At 40.4% G+C, this 23,888-nt stretch overlaps 1 protein-coding gene across 4 annotated transcripts in view; it reads right to left on the reverse strand.

Moving 5' to 3' along the window:
- Positions 1–23,888, reverse strand: part of LOC121269706 (centrosomal protein of 164 kDa-like) — a 208,208-nt gene that overhangs the window by 150,936 nt on the left and 33,384 nt on the right. For all 4 annotated transcript variants that reach the window (XM_041174537.1, XM_041174536.1, XM_041174535.1 and 1 more), the window contains exons 3-4: positions 8,793–8,904; positions 3,439–3,643 (exon numbers count right to left, since the gene is read on the reverse strand). In XM_041174537.1, coding sequence (XP_041030471.1) covers positions 3,439–3,643; positions 8,793–8,904 — 317 coding nt within the window. The remainder of the gene's footprint in view (positions 1–3,438; positions 3,644–8,792; positions 8,905–23,888) is intronic.

The raw sequence follows: 23,888 nt of genomic DNA on the forward strand, positions 1-23,888 counted from the left end.
GTTGTAAGCAATGGCAAGATTTTGTTTCAGTGATGAATGTGAAGATGAAAAGCAGTCAGATTCTTTTTCTAAATGGTTCAAGTTCTGCTCAGCAAAGGGGTTATAAACATCACAATCTAGAGTGTCTACTGTTACTTTTTTCTCTGATTTAAAATCCTCATCATGTTCAAGAATATCAAGCATACCATGTCCATCTTTCTGTGACACACAATTCAGACAACTTGAAGTCAAAATAGAGTTTATATCAAATTTTTCTGTATCTAATTTTTTATTAACTAATTCATTCACATTTGATTCAGGAATTTCAACTCTGCTCCATGTTCTCATTATGTTGTCTTCATTATCAAGAAGCTTTCCTATGGTTAAGGCATTGCATAAGTGGCCAACTGGTTTAAGTTTGACATTTACTGTTCCTGCATTCTCAAATAGTTCTGTACTTTGCCAATTTTGCACAGTTCTGGTGTCTAACAGCCAGGGCTCACTCATCACCCGATTAAATTCATTTTGATCAGTTTGTACCTTCGTCGTCAAATGCTCTTCCTCAACATTGAACATTGATTCCTTTAAGTGCTTGTTCTGTGGCGTAATAGTTTTAATTCTGCTATTGAAAAATGAATTTTGTGTGTGGCAAACTGGCAACACAACAGCGCCCTCAATACAGTCCTCTGGCAAGTTTTCATTAACCTGGTTTTCTTCTACATTACTTTGTGTTATCTCATCAATTGGCTGTTTATTCTGAATTGAATTACTTTTCTGCAGATTTTCAACTGGAATTTTCTTGTTTTCTGTGTCACTGAATATAATTACCTGTTCCTCAAGTGCAAATGAAATTCTTTCATTGTCAGACTGTAGCATTTCTGCAATTTTCTTACATTTTATTGACTTCTTTAGTATGTTAGCTGGTCCTTTACTTATTAAATGTCCCAAGCTCTTTCCATCCAAATTGGAGTCAGAGAAACTCCAGCACTGACTTGCCTCAGGTGCCCTTCTGGCTTCTTCTGGCCTATCCAGATCACTGTGACTAGCTAGGAGTCTTTGACCAAAAGAAACGGTTCTTCCTAGAATTTTCTCGACATCTTCAAAAATTTTTTGACTAACGATTTCTCTTTTAAAAGGTTGTAAATTACTTGGGAAATTGACAGTTATAGATTTATTGACTAGCATTGGCTTCAAAGATGGTTGAAAGCCACTGGCCTCTTTCAGGTCTGCATCCTCAATCTTAATCTGAGTATCAGGTATACACTCAAAACTTGTAAACTTGTGGAAAGGATCATGAGAAGAGCAAGCTAGGCTACAATAAGATGGAGAAGGAAGTATTCCTGGTTCTAATTGGCTTCCCTAAACAAAGGATAAAAAAAAAAGCTTGAACATAATGTGAAAGTCGACCAGGGGATATTTTAAAGATTTTACCTCCTTACTGTGAATTATGCTACAGGCTGTGAATTATGCTACAGGTTGTGATTAGGGAACTTTGTAGAGTGGCTACTTGGCTTTTTCCTATCTTCCATAATGGTGCTAGACTCTGAAGAAACCTTTGCATTGATAGTCATGTTTGTATATGCAAACCAAAAGTAAGTGAAAATCAATTGAAGATAGCCAGTTTATTTTGGCGAATAGAGTGGAGAAAGTCTGGACACATTACTGGTTGCATTTTAGATTGGTTATTTTTACTATCCTGCACTTTTTCCACTTATCTTGTATTTAAAAATGTGACAAAAGCACAGGAGAAAATACAAGCAGAGATACAATAAAATAAAATAAATTTAAAAGATTACCCACACCATGTGCAATGTTGCTAATGATAGTCCTGTGTCGTAAGATTATTTTTCACTTGCCTGTTGGGGTCATAGCAATTTGATAGATAAACCCAAGCCTTAAGACCTGCAATTGTTCAATCAGACTGATGGCTCATAGCAACTAGTTTAGCAGCAACATTTGTTCATTACAGGAAACAATTTTTGAAATACAACTTGTAGTGTTCTTGACCAAATTAAAAAAAAATAGAAAAGCAAAATGCTGCAGATGCTGGAAATCTAAAACAAAAACAGAAAAATGATGAAAAACTCAGCAGGTCAGGCAGCGTCTATGGAGAGAGAAACAGAGTTAATATTTTATTAATGTTTCATGCCAATGACCTTTCAACTCAAAAGGATGAAAGGTCATCAACCTGAAACGTTAACTCTGTTTTCCTCTTCACAGATGCTGCCTAAATATTTCCAACATTTTCTGTTGAAAATTACAGAGATGATTCTGCAGTCCCGTGCTGGAGCAGAATACTGTAGCGTAGGAAGCATGTGTCAGAGAATCAGGGCTGCAGTCGTCCTTTATCCAGCCTCCTCAGATCTGTGACTGCAGCTTTTCCGTCGGAACGGAAAATCAATCTGATTTTTTTTTAAAAACATATTTTCAGAAACTTACAATTCAGCATAATATTAAATAACATTTTAAAACCATATATAATTTTTACAAACATGCGAGCTTACAGGTCAGATGCAACAGACAAATCCCCACATGTTCACTTAGACCTTCTTCTGTAATAAATAATTGGAAGATGTGGTCCAACTGAGATGGCAATATTTGCATCTCCTGCACCATAATTTGTCAGATTACTTCTCTGAAAAAAAACAACTAGAAAACAAGGATTGCAGTTTACATGTAAATATCGTGAATGAATTATTTTGTGGAAAGTAATGTTTCATTCACTGTTAATTAAATATGTACCGCGAATATTAATTGAGAAAAATAGTTCATGGCACCAAAGAAATGACTGCATTGAAGACTGAAGAGGATTTTTGTGTCTATATTAAATTACTTTGATACCAAGTACTTAATTTGTGTAGCTACAAATGAGATTTCAATTCAGCATGTCTTTGGTGCATCAAAAAGGAATTAAAGAGAAAACCTTGTTTAATGGCTCTCTCCATTTATATAGCGAGTAACTGAGCCATGGAAACTAAACTAAATTTTTATGGAAACACATGGAAGTTACAACACAGAAACAGGCCATTCTGCCCACACCAGTCCACATCTGCATTTACCCTCCACAAGTTCGATCACAGTTTGTGCTAACTCAGTCAGTGAGGCATTACAATTGTCCTAAGAGCCTTTGAGCTTGTTGGGTGAGGGTGGGTTGAAGGAGGTGGGGGCAGAGTAACTTGGCTGGGTGCCCACTCCAAAATATATTGCCTGGAAGTGGGTAAGTGTGAATAACAAGTGAGCTCAGGTTCTGGCAAATAACATGTCGATAATCACTCACAAAGCTCACACATGGATAAAGACCACTTCTTCAAGATGACAACTAGCAGCTGTGAAACTGTACAGCAGCAAGGGGATTCAATGCCTTTCACAGGAAGCGAGAAATTTAAGGTGGAATGAAAGCAGAGAGAAAAAGCACAGGACCTGGTATGATTAAATTTGGATTCAAGAATGAAAACTCACTGCGGTAGATTTAAATGGTTCCTTCTCTTTCTTTTCTTTTTTTTCCTTCTTCTTTTTCTTTTCTTTCTTTTTGTTTCCAACCAGAACATGCAGTTTCTCACGTTCCAGAGAAACCAGGTTTCGGTATTGTTCATCACATGGATGATCCCAGGTTGACTGGCCAGATACGAAGTTAAAGTAATAGACATCGCCGGTGACATCTTGGCTGCCTCGGACAAGAGAAAGTAATCATTCAAAAAATATGTAATTTTCAAACCATCTTTAAAATCCATGATAGTCTAGCTATTTCTGTTACAACACCACAACACTTGTAGCATGCTAATCATCACTGATACACAGAAAGTAGGGTAAGGCAAGTTTTGGCTTAGAGGAAAGAAGTTATGGTAGGAAAATATTAAAGATTCCTAGTTTATCCAAAGCGGTGGAAATCTGATAGAATAATAGACATGTATTTAATTTGCCCACCCCATTGATTTACTCTTGGTAGAGTTACAAGTTAGCCCTTTTATTTAAAATGAAGTGTTTCACTTCATTTTAATTTAAGTTTACCTATGCTATGGAGGCAACATTTGAAACATTTTTGTAGAGTATAACCTTTCGGAAGGTGCAGTTGGTGACACAGTGAACTGACCATGTTCAGAATCATTACAGCGTAGGAGGCCATTTGGCCAATCATGTCTGTATCGGCTCTTCAAATGAACAATTAACTAGTGCCATTCTCCTACCTTCTCCCCATAACCCTGCATGTTGTTCCTTCTAAAATAACAGTCTAATTCCTTTTTGAATGCCCTGATTGAACTTGCCTCCACCACAATCCCAGGCAGTGCATTCCAGACCTTAACCACTTGCTGCGTGAAAAAGTTCTCTTTCCTATCGCTTTTGCTTCTTTTGTAATTTACTTTAAATCTGTGCCCTCTCGTTCTCGATCCTTTCACAAGTGGGAAGGGAACAGTTTCTCCCTATCTCACTTTACTGTATGTAATAGAATAAAATTTTGAAATATAAATTTTAAACTCGATAAAAATTATACCCTTAGTTAAGAGCTATATATTCAACAGAGCTAAATTTCACTGAAGTTATTTCATTAAATTATTTTGACTCACTTCTTTCTCCATTTAAACATGCCACATCATGTTTCCTTTCAGAAGTTTAGGGTAGATTAAGCAATCAAGAACTCACAGTTTTGATGTAAATCATCTTCCCTCACCAACACAGTAACAGTGTAATTACTGATTAATGGGTCAATAGTATACAGGAATAGCATACAAAACCAAGGGGTACTTATAACGAACACACTAGTTCATTTTCATTTACTTTAAATGGGTTGATGAATGAGTTAAAATAGTGAACCGCAGAATTTCACTTGAACACACAAACACGTTTGTTACTGAGAGTAAGTTCATCTCTCAGGAGATTTAGTTAGGATAACTCATCCAAAGTCTCTAGAAGAAAACATGGCATCTCAAGAGGCTACCCAAGTAACATTTAGTAAGTTAATTAACAAAATGAAGTTCAGTTCCCCTTTAATCATTTATGTCTTTGATCATCAATTCTATATAATAGAAGAGACTAGTAAGTGTTTTTAATACTGAAAACTTAGGAGTCAACCGTGTTTTGGCTGTAAAACAAAGTGTTCCCCAACTTGATCAGATGATTGCAAATACTCCTCTTATTTCAAAGGTACTCAATTCAAATGATTTTACAATTCAAAACTGGAGTATAATATTATGGGCAAAAGCAGAGAGAAGGGAGGCATATCCAAAATGGTAAGACTCTTAATAGTGTAGGAAGATGGACCTTGCGTTGTAAATTCACAAATCGTTAAAAGAAGGGAATATATATTTTAAAAAGCCAACAAAGTGGCAAAAAAAAGTATTTGGGGTTTCATACAGGGTTACCGAATACAAAAGCAAGCAAGCAACTTTGAATTTATTCCAGACATAAAATAGGTGTTCTGGAAATAGTATCATTGTGCAACTGCACCAGGATTGAAAAAGTGGGACTTTTTCCACCAGGACAGAGAAAGTAAAAGGAGAATTCAACATAACTTAAGAGAAACTGGATAAATATTTGAAAAGGATGTACATAAGAGAATTTAGAGGAAGTGCAAGGAAATGGAAAGTGTAGATAGCTCTAGCTGAAGAGCTAGCACTGGGCCAAATTACTTCCCTCTCTCCCTATTACAATTTCTACAATTTTATTCAAATGAAACCAATTGCTATTGGAATTATACAGAGAACTGGTTAGATGTAATTTAGAATACCATATTCAGTTTTGAGTGCTCCATTTCAGGGAGGACTTGTAAGGATATATAGACAATTTTTCAAGATGATTGGAATGAAGAGACTAGGCTATGATGAAAGATCAGGCAAATTTAGGTAATATTCCCTGAAAATGAGGAGTTTAATGAAGGCAATCAAGAGAGAAGATGGGTAATGAATATTCCTTCTCGTAGCAAAATCCAGAACAAAGAAGGCATTATGCTAGGGTTCAGATAAGCCAGTTAAGAGTGAATCAAGGACAAACTTCTTTACACCAGGGGGTGTGAGAATTTAGATTGCATTGTCTCAAGATCATAAATGTGAAGATAATTGAGGTATTTTAAAATGAAGAAAGATCAATAGTTACTCAGGAAGTAATAGGCATTGCTTGATAGAAAGGCTACTCTACACTGACGGGCATGGGCCAGACTATGGCGACTACAATGTTGTAACCTGATCTGCACTTCCTTTGGATGCAACTTCTCCAATGAGTACATCAACCATAAAATTAACCCAAATAGCAAAAACATAGGGAATGTTTAACTATAATGTTAGAGCAAGCTTGATTGCCCAAACAGCCATCCTTGCTCATGTACAAAGGAAGATAGAGAAATATATCTTTAATGACAATCCATTAAAATTTTAGGCTAATTTAAACACAATGTTTTTAAAAGTTAATCTACAGATGAAATTTAAATTTTAGATCAAATTTTAATGGATTGTCATTTAAGATCAATTCATCACAATATAAACTCTATATCAAATATTAAGTGGAATATGACCTTATTAAAGCTGATTTTATGCAGGCTGCACTGAACTTTAAAACGATGCATTTATAACTAAACAAACACTGTTTATTCTACACAGAATCCTATAATTAAGCAATAAATGTCGGTAGCCCTGAGTGTACAAAGGAATAAATGGCTCCTGTGCGCTTCCCGGCATTTAATCATCAGGCAGCAGCTGTTTTTATTTTTTGCCAGGTGAAGTCTGGGCTGCCAACATTTGCTGCTGTTTGCTTCACATGCATTTTTAATTTATTAGTTAAAATATAAACATTTTAAAGATTACGTGCAAAAGTAATGATGTATACAGCACACACAATCAATCAATTTGGATACTCCGTTTGTCCAATTCCTTCCATCCTATCACTTCTCCTTGTTTGCTATTCTTTACTCCACAGCTCTGTGTATTGCTTTCAATGGAGGTGAACTTGTGCAGCTATGCAAACAGTATAGTTTAATTCAGATCCAATAAAACAAAAGGTGAATAAAAATGAAGTTATGTATATTGCACATAGTAGTGACATTGATACAGTTTCCAAGTTGCGACTACTGCACAAGCACACTGTATCCAACAATTTGCACTAAAGCAGTAGTGTTAATGTTGCATGAATAATGCACCATCAATTCAAATACCACAAGCCTGCTTTCTGTGAAATACTACTCCTTCTTTTACAGGTAAACACTCCTCATTATTTCATGCAAGAGCATTGTGCATAACCGAGTAGAACAGCCAAACACAAGAATCAAGTTCATCAACCAAGTCTCAATAAACCAGGATTTGCCATTCTGTCATTAAGTCTACAAATCCTTGTAAAATGGGATTTACTGTCCCAAATGTAAATGTCTGAATCCCTGAACAGGGATTAATGAGTAAAAGGAAATACCCATTTTTTATAAAACAGCTCGCTTCGCATTGTTTAAATATGCAACGTTTTTCTTCCAACCGCACAGGAACATTGAGAAACAGCTGAAACCTGTTTTAGGCAATAGGTTCATAAAACAGGGACTTTACCATTCTTCCATAGGGACAGAAGGAGGCCATTCAGTCCCTTAAACCTATTCTGTCGTTCAATCACATCTTGGCTGATCTGTACTTCAACTCAAGTAACCTATTTTTGACAATCTCACCCAAAAATTATCTCCATCTTGAAAATCTTAATAATATAGCATCCAGAGGCAGAAAAGAGAGTTTCACATTTCTACTATCCTTTGTGTAAAAAAATGCTTCTTACTAGTTCTCCTGAATGGTCAAGATCTAATTTTAAAACTGTTCTGGAATTCCTCACCAGAGAAAATTGGTTCTCTGTACCTACCCTTTCTAATGCCTTTATCTTCTTAAATACCACAATTAGATCACCTCCTCTATCTGCTAAGATCAAAGGAATAAACTTGAAGTTTATGTAACTGTCCTCATAATTTAATCCTTTAAAATCCATTAGAATTCTTGTAAATCAGCCCTGCACAAATTTCCTGAGCTGCAGTGTCCAGAACCGAATGCAGTGCTCCAAATGAATCTGACCAAGGATCCACACAACTGAAGTATAATTTCTTCTCAATTGTATTCCAACCTCTTTAGATAAAAGCTAATATTCCATTAGCCTTTTGTACCTGTGCACCATAGCTCTTAGGGATTTGTGTACATTGACACCCAAATCTATTTGTTCCTTCCCAGTTCTTGGTTTCTCACCATTAAGAGAGGGTTGTTAGAATGTGAAATGTTTTGTTCTAGATCTAAAATCAAATGAGAAGATTAAATACTTACTTAGTAAAGATATTAAAGGAAGTGAAGGCGGCAATTGTTGTGGGGGTGGTGAGGGGGCGGGACGGGAAGTGGCTATCAAAATGATAGAGGAAGCCTGAATGGTCAGAAAGAATACTCTTCATTCAAAATAACTGACTACACAGGGAACAGAATTTGGACTTGCAAATATTTAAAGTAATTCGGACATAACCAGAAAGAAGCTCATATTGTCAGAAAATTCCATATAATCTCACATTTCTGATTGGTCAGTGTTGTCTCTAGGCATATTTTGCATTTTGGGAATAATATACTGCAGTAAAAAAATGCACCTTAGCCTATACATTTCACTACTGTACCAATATGCGTCATCACTTTAAGTTGCTCTCACCATTGTTACTATCAGACATATAATTACCAGCATCACATAATCCAAATTGCCCTCATCTGACAAAATCCAAATTTGGAAGGGCTAAATATGTAATTATATTGCTAGATATTTTTCACTTTCACATCATTATGCTTTACTAAAATCATATTGAAAACTTAATTGATCTTCTGTCAACTTACCAGGGTTTCCATTCTTGGGGTAAAGGTGCCACAATACCTTCCCTGGCTAACCACATAAGCTCTGGTTCATTTTCAGGATCAATTCCTATCTCGCGAGCATACTCTTGGATTTCTAAAGAATGATAAAAAAAAAATAAATAATTATTTTTAATTATTTAAATAAAATATTAAGTTATTAATATTAAGTGCCAGAACCAGAGTTTGTGCTAGTAATTTGTTCCACCGTGACTTTCAAAGCTCAGATATGACACAACAAAGGAGCAACATGTTGTCCACACTGTAAGTTAGTGGAGAGAAGGGTGAACTCTGCATTGACCAAAAAACTAGTGATGGTAGAAGTTAACACATTGGTCTCCTGATTAGGAATGGTGTATGACATTGGAAGAAATATGGGCAGGAAAGAAACTAATCCAACACAGTTTCAATCCCTTCTTTCTTTCCTTCCTTCCCTTCCATTCACCACTCCCCCCCTCCCCCTCCCTCACACCACGTTTGATGCTTAATATCAGATGTACAATACGGGATTAAAAAACAATGAGCAGGGATGAAAACTTTCAGCTTCAGATGGGGCATAAAACTGGCAATATCAAATCAGCCACTGTTTATACATCCAGCCTGATTTTCCTTCCCACTGAAGTTGAAAACGTCTGAGTGTTCAAAGGAGTAGCCTATAAAGTATATCCTGGTCCGAATGCATCAACTAAAGATTCATACTGTGAACCACAAGAAGAGCCTCTGTATTCTGGAGCATGGCAAATCAACACATGCACATAAACTCTACATTTAAGGCTCCAACAGTCATGATCAGTCAAAGTTGGCTGCCTCGTGCTCAGCAAGATCTATCCGTTGTCAACTGCATTATTGGTTATGTCATCTTTATGCAGAAGAAAACTCATAACCTATTTCCTGCTGCTAAAAGTCACAGATTCACTGTGACTTATTAATCTGTTCCACAAGGCTGAAGAAATAAAATTAGGAGTGTGAAAATAGAAATGAAAAGATCCATGCATTAAACCTCAAACTGTAATCCAACTATTACTACAGATTATGGCAAAAGATTTTCAGTTTATTTTGTTAAATGTTGATTTCTACAAAAGCCTTCTCATAGCTCTCCTCTTCATTTGGTTGCCAGTCCTAACCCTTCTCTCAACCACTCAGTGTCTGATTATCTTGCTGCATTGGTTACATTAAAAGGGACTATAAAAAAGCATAAATGATGGTTTTGTTATAATTACAGAAGTCTATTATAAATATTAAAATATGTTACAATTAGAATTAGAAAACCCGGATGACTTTGTTGGTAAATATATCGTGCAGATATTACCAAGACATGCAGATCAGAGGGCCTCAGATTCAGTCCCTGGTTTGCATCGAGCTAACTGATCTTAGTCAAGTAAGAATGGAGGCACTAAATCAATCTCACTGTCCCCAGCCCAAAAAATTAAAAATAAAATTAGGTAAGGTTCCCACTTCACTTCCTGTGTTAGCATCAAATGAGGACAGTATCAGACTTGGACAATGTCTGCAGTAGAATATCATGCCAACTATCCCAGCTTGCACATGATGAATGACTAAGATATCTAAGTACCATTGTGCCCATGAAACCGTTCAAGGAGAAAACAGTGGGTGGTGGTGGGAAAGGGATGTCCCTAAGCATTATTATATTGTTGTCCCATATAGATAAAGAAGTGCATTAAAAGTTTCAATAATATGTACAGCAAGTTTTAAAAATGCTTTCGGCAGAAAAGGCTGAAGATTGACCGATCAATTCCAACACGGTTAAAAAGTACTGGGTAATACAGTTAAAGTCTAACTAAAATTTGGGCAATGCTGCCCTCTGCTGCAAAGAACCTTGTATCAATGAATGCTGAATGGCTAGAACATTTGCAAATATATCAGCCAATTTTCCAACCATGAGTCTTGGTTTACTGATTAACCACATAATGGGTAAGTTCTGCTTCTGAAGATAGACACAAGGTGTGTTTTAGATTATGATGGACTTAATTTGTTTAACACAGATCAGTAAAGAGCACTATCAGTTAAATTTTTTTGAGAAATGAAAATACAAATGGATATTACTAGCAAAAATAAAAGACTTAAATGAGTGTATTGCAAATTAAAACAAGAACTTTTAAGAATCAAAACATGCATTTAAAAATTACAATAGAAAAGTTATTTTTTATTATTTGTTCAAGGAATGTGGACGTTGCTGGCCAGGCCAGCATTTATTGACCATCCCTAATTGCCCTTTAGAAGTAGTAGTGAGCTGCCTTCTTGAACCGCTGCAGTCCATGTGTTGTAGGAACACCCTCAGTGCTGTTGGAAGGGAGTTTCAGATTTTGACCCAGTGACAGTGGAGAAAAGGTGAGGAAGAAGCAGCCTCTATACTGTCATGATCACAGGTTTATTAAGATTTTTTTAAATGGCTTAACATTACAAAACTGTCACCACCTCTCACAGAGAGAACTTGTATTATATATCCCATTCCTTTCCTCACAACATACCGAAGCATTTCACAGACAATGAATTATTTTGAAATGGTTATGCAGGCAAACATTGCAAAGATATTCCTCGTTCTTGATCCTTTCAAACACTAAAGAAACATTGCACCAGTAATGTAGAGTAGGCAAAGTTTGCTTTTTGTTGAGAAACTCAAGGATCAAGGACAGGAAGGGCACCATCAAGGTTAAGATGAGTTTGATGAATTATTACTGAGTAGGTGGAGGCAAGTTAAGGTATTCAAAACCAATAAATGATAGGAACTCGGCAAAGTAGAGGAAGCTTTAGGTTCATCACAGTCCTGGGAAAAAATGCGTTAGAGAACACTGATTTTCTTCAGTGATTATTAAACGTGCACTTACATAAATGTAGCCTTATAACCAATAAAGGCTACAGTTGGAGTGCACGTGCAGCCTGCAACATGCAGTATAAATGTGCAGTATGAGGGTTATTTGATCATCTGCTCCCCTTATTCATTGACAGCACATTGAAAGTAACATTTCACTCAACATCTCAATGTATTTAGTGTCTCTCTTCCTCCCTTCTCCTTTCCTGGTCATTAGTTTTGGTTCAAGTCTGAATGGCTTTTCGAACGATAAAGAAAATTGCTAATGGCAGTTAGAGCCGCAAGCAATGATGTGTCACCTGAGAAAATTAAATTTAAACCTTGGTTAAATGAAACTTAAATTGTACCCAGGCTGTACAGTAATATATTATTACTAAAAACATCCTGTGCAAATACAACCATATAACTATTACTGCTTTCATATAAAGATCTCATCTGTTACAGATAATAAAGTGCATATATAGTCCACATTATTTAAAAAATGAACACCTTCTACTCTGTGATCAGAAAGGCAAGGGTAACAGAGCTGAATATCGACTCCCAAGGTACTGCAGAAGACTGCATTTAGTACCCAAACGCAAGGTTTTTTTCTAACTACCAAATTGACAAATCCTGGTGAAAGCCAAGATTTTTAGTCTAGGACAGCACCTAGATTTTTTCTAAAGAGAGATGAGGTAAATCAAGATCAGGTGACATGAAGCTTGGGTTTTAAAATGTGTCATGGGTGAGATACATCACAGTGTTCTCAACTAAATGCCCCAATCTCAGGACGCAGTCCAACTTCACCACAATCAGACCTTTGAGTTTCCCAACACAGCCTGCACTTGTAGCTGCTTCCAAGATAGATCAATTGATGGCCAGTTCCTTTATTTTCCTCCAGATAATGACAGCCTACAAGTGGAAAGCTCAAAATAATGTCTGGTGTATAAGCAAAATAGTTAATTCTTATGGAACGCTTATTTACTTCTCTATAATTGAATAAAATGTTCAGAACCTGTAGCTTCAATCATCCCACGGGATCATCATATGTATCTACTTCCAAGACTACTTTCAAATGCAATCCAGTGTAGCTCACCAACATTGACCTGCTCAATTTGTAATTTTTTTAAACAAAATATTACAACACAATATATTTAGAATGTCTTTGCAACAATCAACTTTCATCCATAGTAATCTGACACATAGGGTGGGATCTTGTGTCCTGGAGTACAAATTGGGTGGCGGGAGCAGAAACGAGGGTGATTTCTGCTCAGAGGTGGGATGACAGACCACGCACAATCTCATGTTGCTCAGCTTAGTACATAAGCATGCACGAGGAGCGTGAATCTTGCGGCAGGACAGGCAGGAAATGCCATCCCCGCTGTTACCTCATGGCATCAAAGGTCCTAGCGTCACATTCAAAAGGGCACGTGGACAGCCATTCACTCCCTGTAAGCCAGGAGCATCAGTCTTGCTGTCGTTCCAGAAAGGGTGGGAGCGAGACCTATGGCAGTAGCAGAAAACACGTGGCCCCATGGTTCAGCGAGGCCTTCCTGCAGGTTCTCCTCCAGGCCATCCAGGAAAGATGCAAGAGGTGCTGTTTCCAGGGGTGACAACAGGAGGCCCTCCTGTCTGACCACTGCAGCCTGGACGGAGGTCGCAGCAGTGGTTAGTCAGTCTGACCCACAAGAGAACAGCCCAGTAGTGTTGAAAAAGGATGTTGGGTTCTGCCAGGGTAAGTGGCATCTTGCACTCACAGCAAGGTGACACTCATAAGGGCATGAGGCAGTGTAAGCGCCCGAGTGCAGATGAATGTCAGACAGGAGTTTGTGTTCAGGACTCAGCAGCAGATTGGACTTGTGCACTGAATGCATGCCAGCCACTTCATGCTCTCAATGTTCCATCAGTTGCAGGACATCGTGTTTGTTAATCACTTACTGGAGTGGGCTCAGGAGGCTGCTCATGCACCCATTGGGATGACGATCAATCTTTCTCTCTGGCCGCAGGACAAGAATGCGCATAACAGGACGGATCGGGCCAAGAGGTGATGGCCTTCCAGATATTAGAATCATAAGCACTTTAGGAGGAGGACGCCAGACTAGCCGAGGAACAGTGGGGCTGTGCGTGCGCTGAAGGCGAGATAGGACTCTCCCAGCAAGCCAGTGAGGAAGTCTCCAGTCTGCAGCTCAGCTGTCAGATGTGCTGACAGAGTTAGACATAAATAAGGGAGCCTGCTTAGATACCTACTAAATCTTTCTCTTCTCCGTTCCAGGTACCAGCAGGAAAAGAGGGAGACAAAGAAGGGAGACCACCCACAAGCCAGCTCCAAACCCACCTTTTAGGCAGATGCCTCAGAATCCTCAGAGGATGCACCATCACTTTCACCTGCACCCTCCACCAGCATAAAAACAATCACCTCAGTGGCTGCACATTCTAGAGTGGGCTCAGGGTCACAATCTGGTGAGCACCTCGCAGACATTGGTCCACAGTTGGCAGAGGAAGTGACAGCTGAGATCGCTGATGCTCATAGACCAGGCTGGAGACCACGCCCCCTGCTGGGCCCCATGCAGCTGATAGGCCTCTGCACTCCGCCATAACAGACATGCTGGAGACGCAGAGATGTGCAGGGGTACTTCAAGCAGAGATGTCAGAGGCCATGCGCAAACTGGACTGAAGGCTGTCCAAGTTCTGCCCGCTACTGTGGCACCGGCATCGAGTGCCTGGCTGCCTCCATGGAAAGGGTGGCAACCTCCTTGGCGACCCAGGTCCAGCAGAATACACAGCAGCTGCCAGATAAGAGTTCTGGCCTGTATTCCTTCACTCTAGCCATGGGTGCAGCGTGGCAGTGGCTAAGCGAGGAGGGGGGGCTGAGCACCTCGATGTCCTTCCAGGTGCCCCTTCTACTCAAGAGGTCATGCAGGTATCATCACACACGAACAGGGAGAAACAATGCCAGCAGGGCACCCCGGCAGCTTCACCCACAACACTCCAAGGGTGCCCTGTCACTTCACCTCCCCTCTGCCAATGGCCCAATTGTCTCCAGCAGGTCAGACCAAGGAGGGTGTACCTGCACTTGTGCAGGAGACCCTAAGCAAGCCAGAGCCCTCTGGGCCTAAGGCCACCAGAGGATACCCACCAAAGTCCTCATGGTCAACAGGCATAGCTGTCACCAGGCTGCCTACAACCCAACTGTTGATGTTGGGGCTGCACCTAGATGTAGTCCTAGAAAAAGATAAAGAATCATTAAAGGCACAAAGATGACACGTGTATAATCATTGTAAAGATCAATCATAATTGTAAATACATGTATAACTGCACCATGTTAATGTTTGTTGTATTATCATTCTGCTACTAATTGCTGAAATGATTGCATGCATTTAAGGGCATTACACTTCATTATCAAGCATCCATAGATGTTATGAGCCTATGCAATCACCATTTATTGTCTCACATCATCCACGGTGAAAAATATAAGGGCCCTGAACGGAATAGGAAGCATCCTTGGGCATCGCTGTTAAGGTTGAGACCTTGGTACAAGTCTCGATATCCAGCAGGTACTAGTCACCAGATTAGGATTCGTCTGAGAATGCCTTTTGAGCAGCCACTGCCTCTTGCTGTTCTGGTCATTGCTGTTCCTGGGGCTAGGCCACCCTGTGCCTCTTCCTGCTCAGTTGCACCATGGCTAGCAAAACAGCAAGGTTGCCTTCAGCTATCATCAGGATGTCTGAGATGCTCTGTGAACGTGTTGCCATGACCCATGTAGTCATCACGCTGTTTTAAACTTTCCCTCAGTCCCTGATCAATTCGGCCAATGGGAATGCATCGGTCTACCCCTGGCACCCACCTCTGCATTCCCGTCCCCCACATCCCCAACGTACACCCTAGCATGGTGAAGCCCATACTGTGGGAACAAAGATGAATGCTCCTCTTGTTCAGACATCCATGTGCATGGATGCATGCTGCCTGGACCGGGGTCATGAAAGCCATGTCTGCGCGCCATCCCTCAGACACTATTGAGCTTCCCTCCACAACCCTCAAGACACATTCAGTAGACCTTGTCCTTACCGTCATAGAGTTCCCACCCAACCCTTATCCGCCATTATTATCTACCTGGATACCTCGAGGTTTCTCCTGGCACAATGGGGTCATTCCCCACCTGGGCCCCACTTCCTTCTCCCACTCTGGCCATACCTGCCTCAATCAAGAGGAAATGGCCTTCAGCTCAAGCTTCACTGCTACACCAGATCTTGCTGGAATGACATTGTAATCAGACCCACTATTTATGGAGGAATGCTGTCGTCTTGAGGTTTAACCATAGAGATGAGAACATATTCGAGCATGGTTTCTCATCAGTTGACTACTGATTATTAGGGTGCCCCTTTAATTGACCCATGAGGCACACCAGCAGCTACACCCACTGCTAAAGACCCTCCTCCCACTTCAAGTCCTGGCTCCTACCGTGGGACTGTGTTGCAATATTGCAATTAAAACAACGGTGCGCATCTCATATCGATAAAGGGCCAGCACCTTCTACTCTCCACTGTCACCCACCAAACTCCCCCGATCTTGCTTCGTCAACACCATATTATCCTTCATCTCTCCACTGTCCACCTTGCACCTCCCCCACCCCGCTACTCTTGACCCTATATGTATCTCTGCTCTTCCCCCCTGAGCCCTTAAGCGTCCAAGTGCAGATATCTATTCTGACCCTAATCCCTTCTGTACTCAAGGCTACTATTAACCCGTCTTTACACGACTGCCCCCGTGAGCTCGTACAGTACCTGAGCATGACCCTGCCACTCCCAACATAATGGATCCACCTCCCCTCTCACCGCACCCTCTAGCTTCCAGTACCCTAATCTTAACACTTTGGACACAAACTTCGACATCGAAGGCCCCACCCTTTAGGCGTTCCCCTCTGCCACCATCACCACCTGGACAGCCCCTCCCCCAATCAAAAACATGACCAATACATGCTTGAGCAGATTAACCTGACTCTCTCGGCCATGGACTGGCTGCACCATCCCTCCAAGGGCAGTTTGCACTATCCCCGTCACCCTTCTTCACTCAGCCTACCTCCATCCCTTGGTCATCCTCCACGCAACGTGCATTGCCACCACCTGGTCTCAAGCATAGTCTGGCATTTACAGATGCTCGCCAAAGAGGACAATGCCCAGCTACTCACCAGTAATCCTGGAAGAAGTCTACCTCGCCAGATGCACAGCACTTAAAAGCATTTGCAAGTGTGACCAACTTCTTGCCTACAGAGAACTTAATTTGGTGGTGGTTGGGGGGGGGGGGGCACTTAAATCTGGCATGCTGGCCTTTTAATGAGCATGCCTGACATGCAAATACATACAAAAGGGCTTCCCAACACTGGCTGTTGGTAAGCTTGACCTGCTTTTAAAGTCCCAAGAACTTAACTGCAAAAGTTCATTATGCGGTTGGGAAACTGATTTTTGGCCTCCCACCAAATTAAGATTCCCCACCCGCCAAACCTTTCACTGCAGGGAGGCCCGGAAGATTTTGGCTAAAGAACGGAATCAAAAAATAGTTACTGTTCAGAAGGAGGCCATTTGGCCCATTGTGTCTGTGCCAGTTCTCTGCAAAAGCAACGCACCTAGTGTTATGATCCCCAGAGAGACCAATAACCATTGAAAAGATATGAATTTGCCAGTAACTGACTCAATAGATCACATGACAAAATTCCACATTTTAAGACTTTTACTGTAACAAACACATTAAAATCAACACAGTAAACATTATATCTTAGGCAACTAATACACTAAAGTACAGAAAAAGGTATTCCCCAGCTATTGAAAACCCCACACCATGTTTATACATTACAGAACATGCTCAGCAGATACAGAATCTTGTACTTGAAGTCCAAAATGTCTTCTGTGATTCAACAGGCTCTCTTCTCCCTGCCCTGCTAGAATCTTCCAGTGTCCTTTTAAACTCCTTCACTCAAGTCGTCTGAGCATACTTGAATGGACTGTCAGCAGCAAGACACCCACTGGTGACTCCAAACTTCATTCCTTCAAACAGAGGTTCAGTCCTCACCAGTACTCCACTTCTTGATTAACCCAAAAGCAGTTCTTTTCTTCTGCTTGGCATAGAAATGCCTCCTGTCGATCTTCTTCCCCAAATTTCTTGTTCTGACTGCCTCAGAGCCTGTAAGCTGCAAGAACAGCTACCTACTCTTTTGAGTCCAGATGTTAAAGCTTGTACCTGACTTTCAATAGGGTTTGACCTGGGTCCCCTATCCCCATGGCAGCAAGAGCATGTCTCCAGGCAGACCTCGTATAAGGTCAAATGCCCTCTCCATTCCACTTTACCTTTAATTCAAGGAGACATCCTAACACATAACTGTATTAAAGTCTAGCATTCGTAACACTAGTCCCACTCCCCTGCATTTTCCCCATAGTTTTGCAAATTGTTTATTTTCAGCTAATTATCCACAGCCCTTTTGAAGGCTCAGTTGTATCTTCCTCCACCGCCATCTCAGGCACTGCATTCTAGATCCTAGCCACTCACTGTGTAAAAATGTTTTCCTTCAAGTTGCCATTGATTATTTTGTCAATCACCTTTGTTACGAATCCCATCAAGACTGATGGCTTTTAAAGAGATTAATTTCCCAGCGACTGACAAAAATAAACAAAAGGACAAGATTTCACATTTTAAACTAAAATCAAACATTGCTTAGCAGGCGACTAATGCACCAACTGAAGAAAAGGTACTTTCGTATTAACTAATTAACGCAATTGAGATACATATTAGAACCCCTTTCATTGTGCGCTGTATTTCTGGCAGATGTGTAGTGTTATCGAAACAAGTCCAAAGCAACTCCCAGCTCTTCAGCAGTCTCACTTTTCCCTTCCACACTAGCTTGCATCTTGCAGCGTCCTTCGAAAATTGTTCCACTCAGCTTGAGACTTGCAGATCCGATTTTCACCAGCAAGGCCCACCTCAATGACTCCTTGTTCCAGAAGTCCTGTCTGTTCTATCCCCTTCCTGTCGAACAGAAAACAAACTCTCAAAAGCATCCGGCGTTGTTAACAAAGAACAGTCCTACTGCTTCTCCACTTCTCTGCTTTGTCTCTCTCCAGCAATATCTTCTTTGTCTCGCTCTGTGTCTCAAAACATAGCTGTCCTTTTTCTGTGAGTTACTGTGTCAAGGTGCAAAAATTCTCATTTGATTTTAATACATTTCCGTTTGAGTTTCTCTCTCATGCCACCAGGTCATATAGGTCTGTCACCGAGCAAAGGTGTCAGTATGACCTCAGCACCCACCTTTTCAGAATGTTCTGTTTCACCTGAAGTAAAAAGAGATATTTTAAAACATGACCATCTTGTAAAGTCCAGCTCCATAACATATTAAATCAGTGTCCTCTGGTTCTTGGTCCTTTTGCCAACATTAACAGTTTCTCTCGGCCCTCATGATTTTGAACACTCTAGAAAATCTCTCTCAATTGTCTCTTCTCCAAGGGGAACAGCCTCAGTTTCTCCAGTCTATCTACGTGCATGAGGTTCCTCATGTATATATTTTCTGGACCCTCTCTAATGACTTCACATCCTTCCTAAAGTACAGTACCCAAAACTAGACGCAATACTACAGTTAAGGCTGAACCAGCATTTTATACAAGGTTTCTCACAATGTCCTTGTTTTTGTACTTTATGCCTTACTAATAAAGCTCAGGATCCCATTTACTTCACTAACTGCTTTCTCAAGTTGTTCTGCCACCCTCAATGGTTTACACAAATATATCCCCTAGTCCTCTGCTCCTGCACACTCTTTAGAATAGTACCTGTTATTTTATATTGCCTCTCCTCGTTCTTCCTACCAAAATTAATCACTTCACACTTCTCTGCATTAAATTTCATCTGCCAATGTCTGCCCATTCCACCAATATGTCTTTATTCTCTTGAATTTTCACTATCCTCCTCACAGTTCACAATACTTCCTAGTTTTGTGTCAGCTCCAAATTTTGAAATTATTCCATGCACACCCACATCTAGACCATTAACGTGGATCAAAAAAAACAGGTCCAAACACCGATACATGAGAAGCCTATTTTATACCTCCTTCCAATCTGGAAAATGACCGTGAACCATAACTGTTTCCTGTCACTCAGCCAATTTCATATGTACATTGCTACAGTCCCTTTAGTTCAATGGCTCCAACTTTGCTAACAAGCCTGTTATGGTGCACATTATTAAATGCTTTTCGAAAGTCCATGTCAACCACATTACTCATTTGCCCTTAACAAACCCGTGCTGGCGTTCCTTAATTAATCCATATTTGTCCAAGTGACTGTTAATTTTGTCCCCAATTATCATTTCTAAAAGCTTTCCCATCATTTTTACCAAAATGACACCATGACATTCTACTGCACGACCTATCACAAAACAATGACATATTTTGATAATTTTGTGTCATCACAGGTGAACAATACCAATTCTAAGGAATGCAACATTTTTCTGCTCTTTCTTTCAGTGTCCAATTTTAGATGCAGCAGGAGCTGCTTAGTGAGGGAAACTTTCTCTGCATTGATCCATTTATTGCATCTTGAAGCAAAAAATTCAAATCAGCCTTCTCCACTGCATCAATGTGATAGTTCCAACTTTCCACATTGGCTTCAAGATCTCCCCCAAACAATTATGTGCATTTTTCCACATTATACATACAGATTTTTGGGGCTGCTGCATCCACTAGGAACTCAGTTAAGACCACCCCAAACTCAGTTAATTTAGGATAACATATCAAGAGAACTTGCACTTGGTCACTTGTATCACTAATAATTTATTATTATTTACTAGCTTATCTCCTACAGAATTGTTCATGGGCAGTCTGGATATTCATTGTAAGTGCTGTCCATTCTAATTGAGGGGGGAGCAGCACTGTGGGACCAAGTAACGGGATCAAGGGAAGTAGGGACTTTTAATGATTTTCCTTTAGGTAACCATTAACTTTAAAATAAATGGTTATGACTCACTAGTGTAGTTAAAAAAAAACTACAACCTGATAAAAGTTCAATAATTTCAACTCCAAGTTCTGATGAAAGATTATTGTCCTGAAACATTAACTCTATTTCTCTCTCCACAGATGCTATCTGCCCTGCTGCATATTTCTAACATCTTCTGTTTTTATTAAAACAATTTCCACTTCTCTCCCCTGCTTGGCCTTTACTCTCTATTCACCAGCCCTTAAAGCACTTTGACAGTCTGTCTGCACTTCAGGCCTGAAATAAAGTGCAAATAGTTGCTAGTTAAATAAGATGCTCAAGTCATTTTCACACTGTAGAGACAGTTTATCCGAGGATCAAGACACACACTTAACAAAAGAAAAAACCCGACATGGATGAAAAGGATTATATGAAAGATATTACGGAGAAAAAAGGGTGTATAAAATTCTAAAATGGGACTTGTAATAGCATTTTCAAATGCTTAATGATCCAGCCATTTGCCTTCTGGTTCCAATGGTAGTTATGCAGCTACTGATAATAGTAACTACCTTCAAGAAGGGATAATCATGCTGTGGGAACTATTGAGGTATTTTCCCCTTGTCCATCGCAGGGAAAATCCTGACACACATTCTCCTGAATCGCCTGCTTCCTGTGGTCAAAGAAATCCTCCAAGAGACACAGCGTGGCTTTAGACCTTTCAGGAGCAACCTCCAAAATGGCCATGTTGCCAGAAAAAATCCAAGAAAAATGTTGAGAATAACTCATTACATTCATCGACCTGACCAAAGCATTTGATTCAGTAAATCTGTGAATTGTGCTCCAAAGATTTGGATATCCAAGAAACTTCATCAATCCTGCAATTGCTTCCTGATGATATAACTTGAGCTGCAAATGTCTTGAGTGGGAGGTCTGAAACAGGTGCCTTCAAAATCCAGGCTTGTGTCAAGCATGGCTGTGTTACAGCTCCCATACTATTTACAATCAACTTGATAGTGGCTATTCACCTTATTAAAGATCAACTGCCCTCTGGTGTCAGTACTAAATGCCATCTGGTTGGTAAACTCTTTAACCTTAGTCACCTCCGTATCAAAACTAAACTGACCACTACAGATATACGTGACCTACAGTTTGCATCAGATTTACAAGGCACTCTTGATCTCTTCAATTCTGCAGCAAGAAACTTGCCTGCCCTTGAATGTTGCCAAAACAAAATGCATACCAACCCATACCTAGACAGTCAATTATCAGGCATACATGTTGATGGAGAGATTCTGAAATGTGTTGAGTACTTCCCATTCCTTGGTATTCACCTCTCCCTCAAAAAGCCATCATTAATGAGGAGATTCAACACCGGATCAGTTGTATCAGCTCAGCCTTCTTTCCACAAACTACAGCAGCGAATATCTGACAATAAAGACCTCTACAAGTCAACAAAAGTTCTAGTATACAGAGCAGTTGTTGTCACCACGCTCCTGTACTGCAATGAAACCTGGACTGTGTATCAGCGACATAAGAGCGCTAGAGAAATTCCATCAACAATGTCTCCACAGCATCCCCTAGATTGAATGGGAGGACCATCGAACAAACATTAGTGTCCTTCTTGAAGCAAGCTCCACAACTTGTACTGGTCACCACATTACAGAAAGGACGTAATAGCTCTGGAGAGAGTGCAGAGGAGGTTTACAAGAGTTTTGCTAGGGTTGGAAAAGTGTAGCTACGAGGAGAGAATGGATAGGTTGGGGTTATTTTCCTTAGAACAAAGAAGGCTGAGAGGTGACTTGATTGAGGTGTACAAAATTATGAGGGGAATACTTGGAGTGGACAGGATAAAATTGCTTCCCTTGGTGGAGAATTCTAGAACCAGGGGACATAGATTCAAGATAAGTGGAAGGTGTAGGGGGGGCATGAGAAAGAACTTTTTTAAGCAGAGGGTAGTGGGTGTCTGGATTTCACTGCCCAAGTTGGTGGTAGAGGCAAAAACTTTAAACTCTTTTAAAAAGTACCTGGATCTGCACCTAAAGTGCTGAAAGCTGCAGGGCTATGGGCTGGGTGCAGGAAGGTGGGATTACAAAGGGCATCTGGGTGTCCTCGGGCTGGAATGGACAAGATGGGCCGAATGGCCTCCTTCTGTGCTGTAACTTTTCTATGGTTCTAAGCATTCAGTTTAACTCCTGTAAACTTAACTTCGATGGACTGAACATTGTATCCAGATAACCAAAAAGGTCCTGTTTTCTGAACACTCAAATGGCCAATGCTCCAGGGGAGGACAAAGAAAACGTTTCTGAAGCTCTCCTTAAAGGGTGGCAGCATCGATCTTAAAGACTGGCAGGAGCTTGCTATTAATTGTTCAGAATGGCAAGAACATGTCCATCAAGCTGCATTACACTTTGAGTCACGTCTTAATGATGAGGCTGAGTGGCAGCAGAAAGGGAAAGAAAAGGAAACAAATCCTGCTCTCTGGATTCCACTACCTCATGGATATCCTGACCACATGTGCCAAAGGTCTTTTGATCAATAATGAAGAATTGGCCTGTTCAGTCACACAAAGACCCATGGCTGGAACTCAAGGCCCTGAGTCAATGTCATTCTCAAATTGAGGGACAGCCGATGACACAGCTAAATCACAATGACCTTTGATGCACTGGACTCTAGTAGAACCCTTACCCTCTCCCATATGGGAGACGGTGGAGTAGTCGTAATGTCATTGGGCTACTAATCCAGAGTACCAGACTAATGTTTTGGGAATATGGTTTCAAATCCCATCATGCCAGCTGGTGGAATTTAAACTCAATGAAGAAAATCTGGAATTAAAAAGCTAGTCTTCGTATTAGTGACCATGCAAATCTTTGTCGATTGGCATAAAAAAAACCCATCTGGTTCACTAATGTCCTTTAGTGTAACAAATCTGCCATCCTTACCTGGGTATGGCCTACATATGACTCCAGACCCACAATACCATGCTTGACTTTTAACTGCCTTCTGAAATGACTTAGCAAGCCACTCAGTTCAAAGGCAATTAGGGATGGTCAACATGTGGATATCCCTATCCCATGAGAGAATCAATGAATGAACCCCTAATTATTCCCCTTGATACAGCCACCAGCTTCACTGCCTCAAGTCCAAGAATGCTTATGGCACGCCACTGGGTCAACCTGGAACATGTAAAACACTATTGGGCACAGCTCTCCTTTACTGAGAATTCTGGATGGAAAAAAAAGATAGTCCCCACAGTCTTCTCCTCTACCAACCATCTCAAACCCTCTCTTCTGCCCCCTCTATACACACACACACATATAACAATAGCTC

Source organism: Carcharodon carcharias, chromosome 25 (assembly GCF_017639515.1).
Source record: "Carcharodon carcharias isolate sCarCar2 chromosome 25, sCarCar2.pri, whole genome shotgun sequence".
In the NCBI taxonomy this organism is placed as follows: Eukaryota; Metazoa; Chordata; class Chondrichthyes; order Lamniformes; family Lamnidae; genus Carcharodon; species Carcharodon carcharias.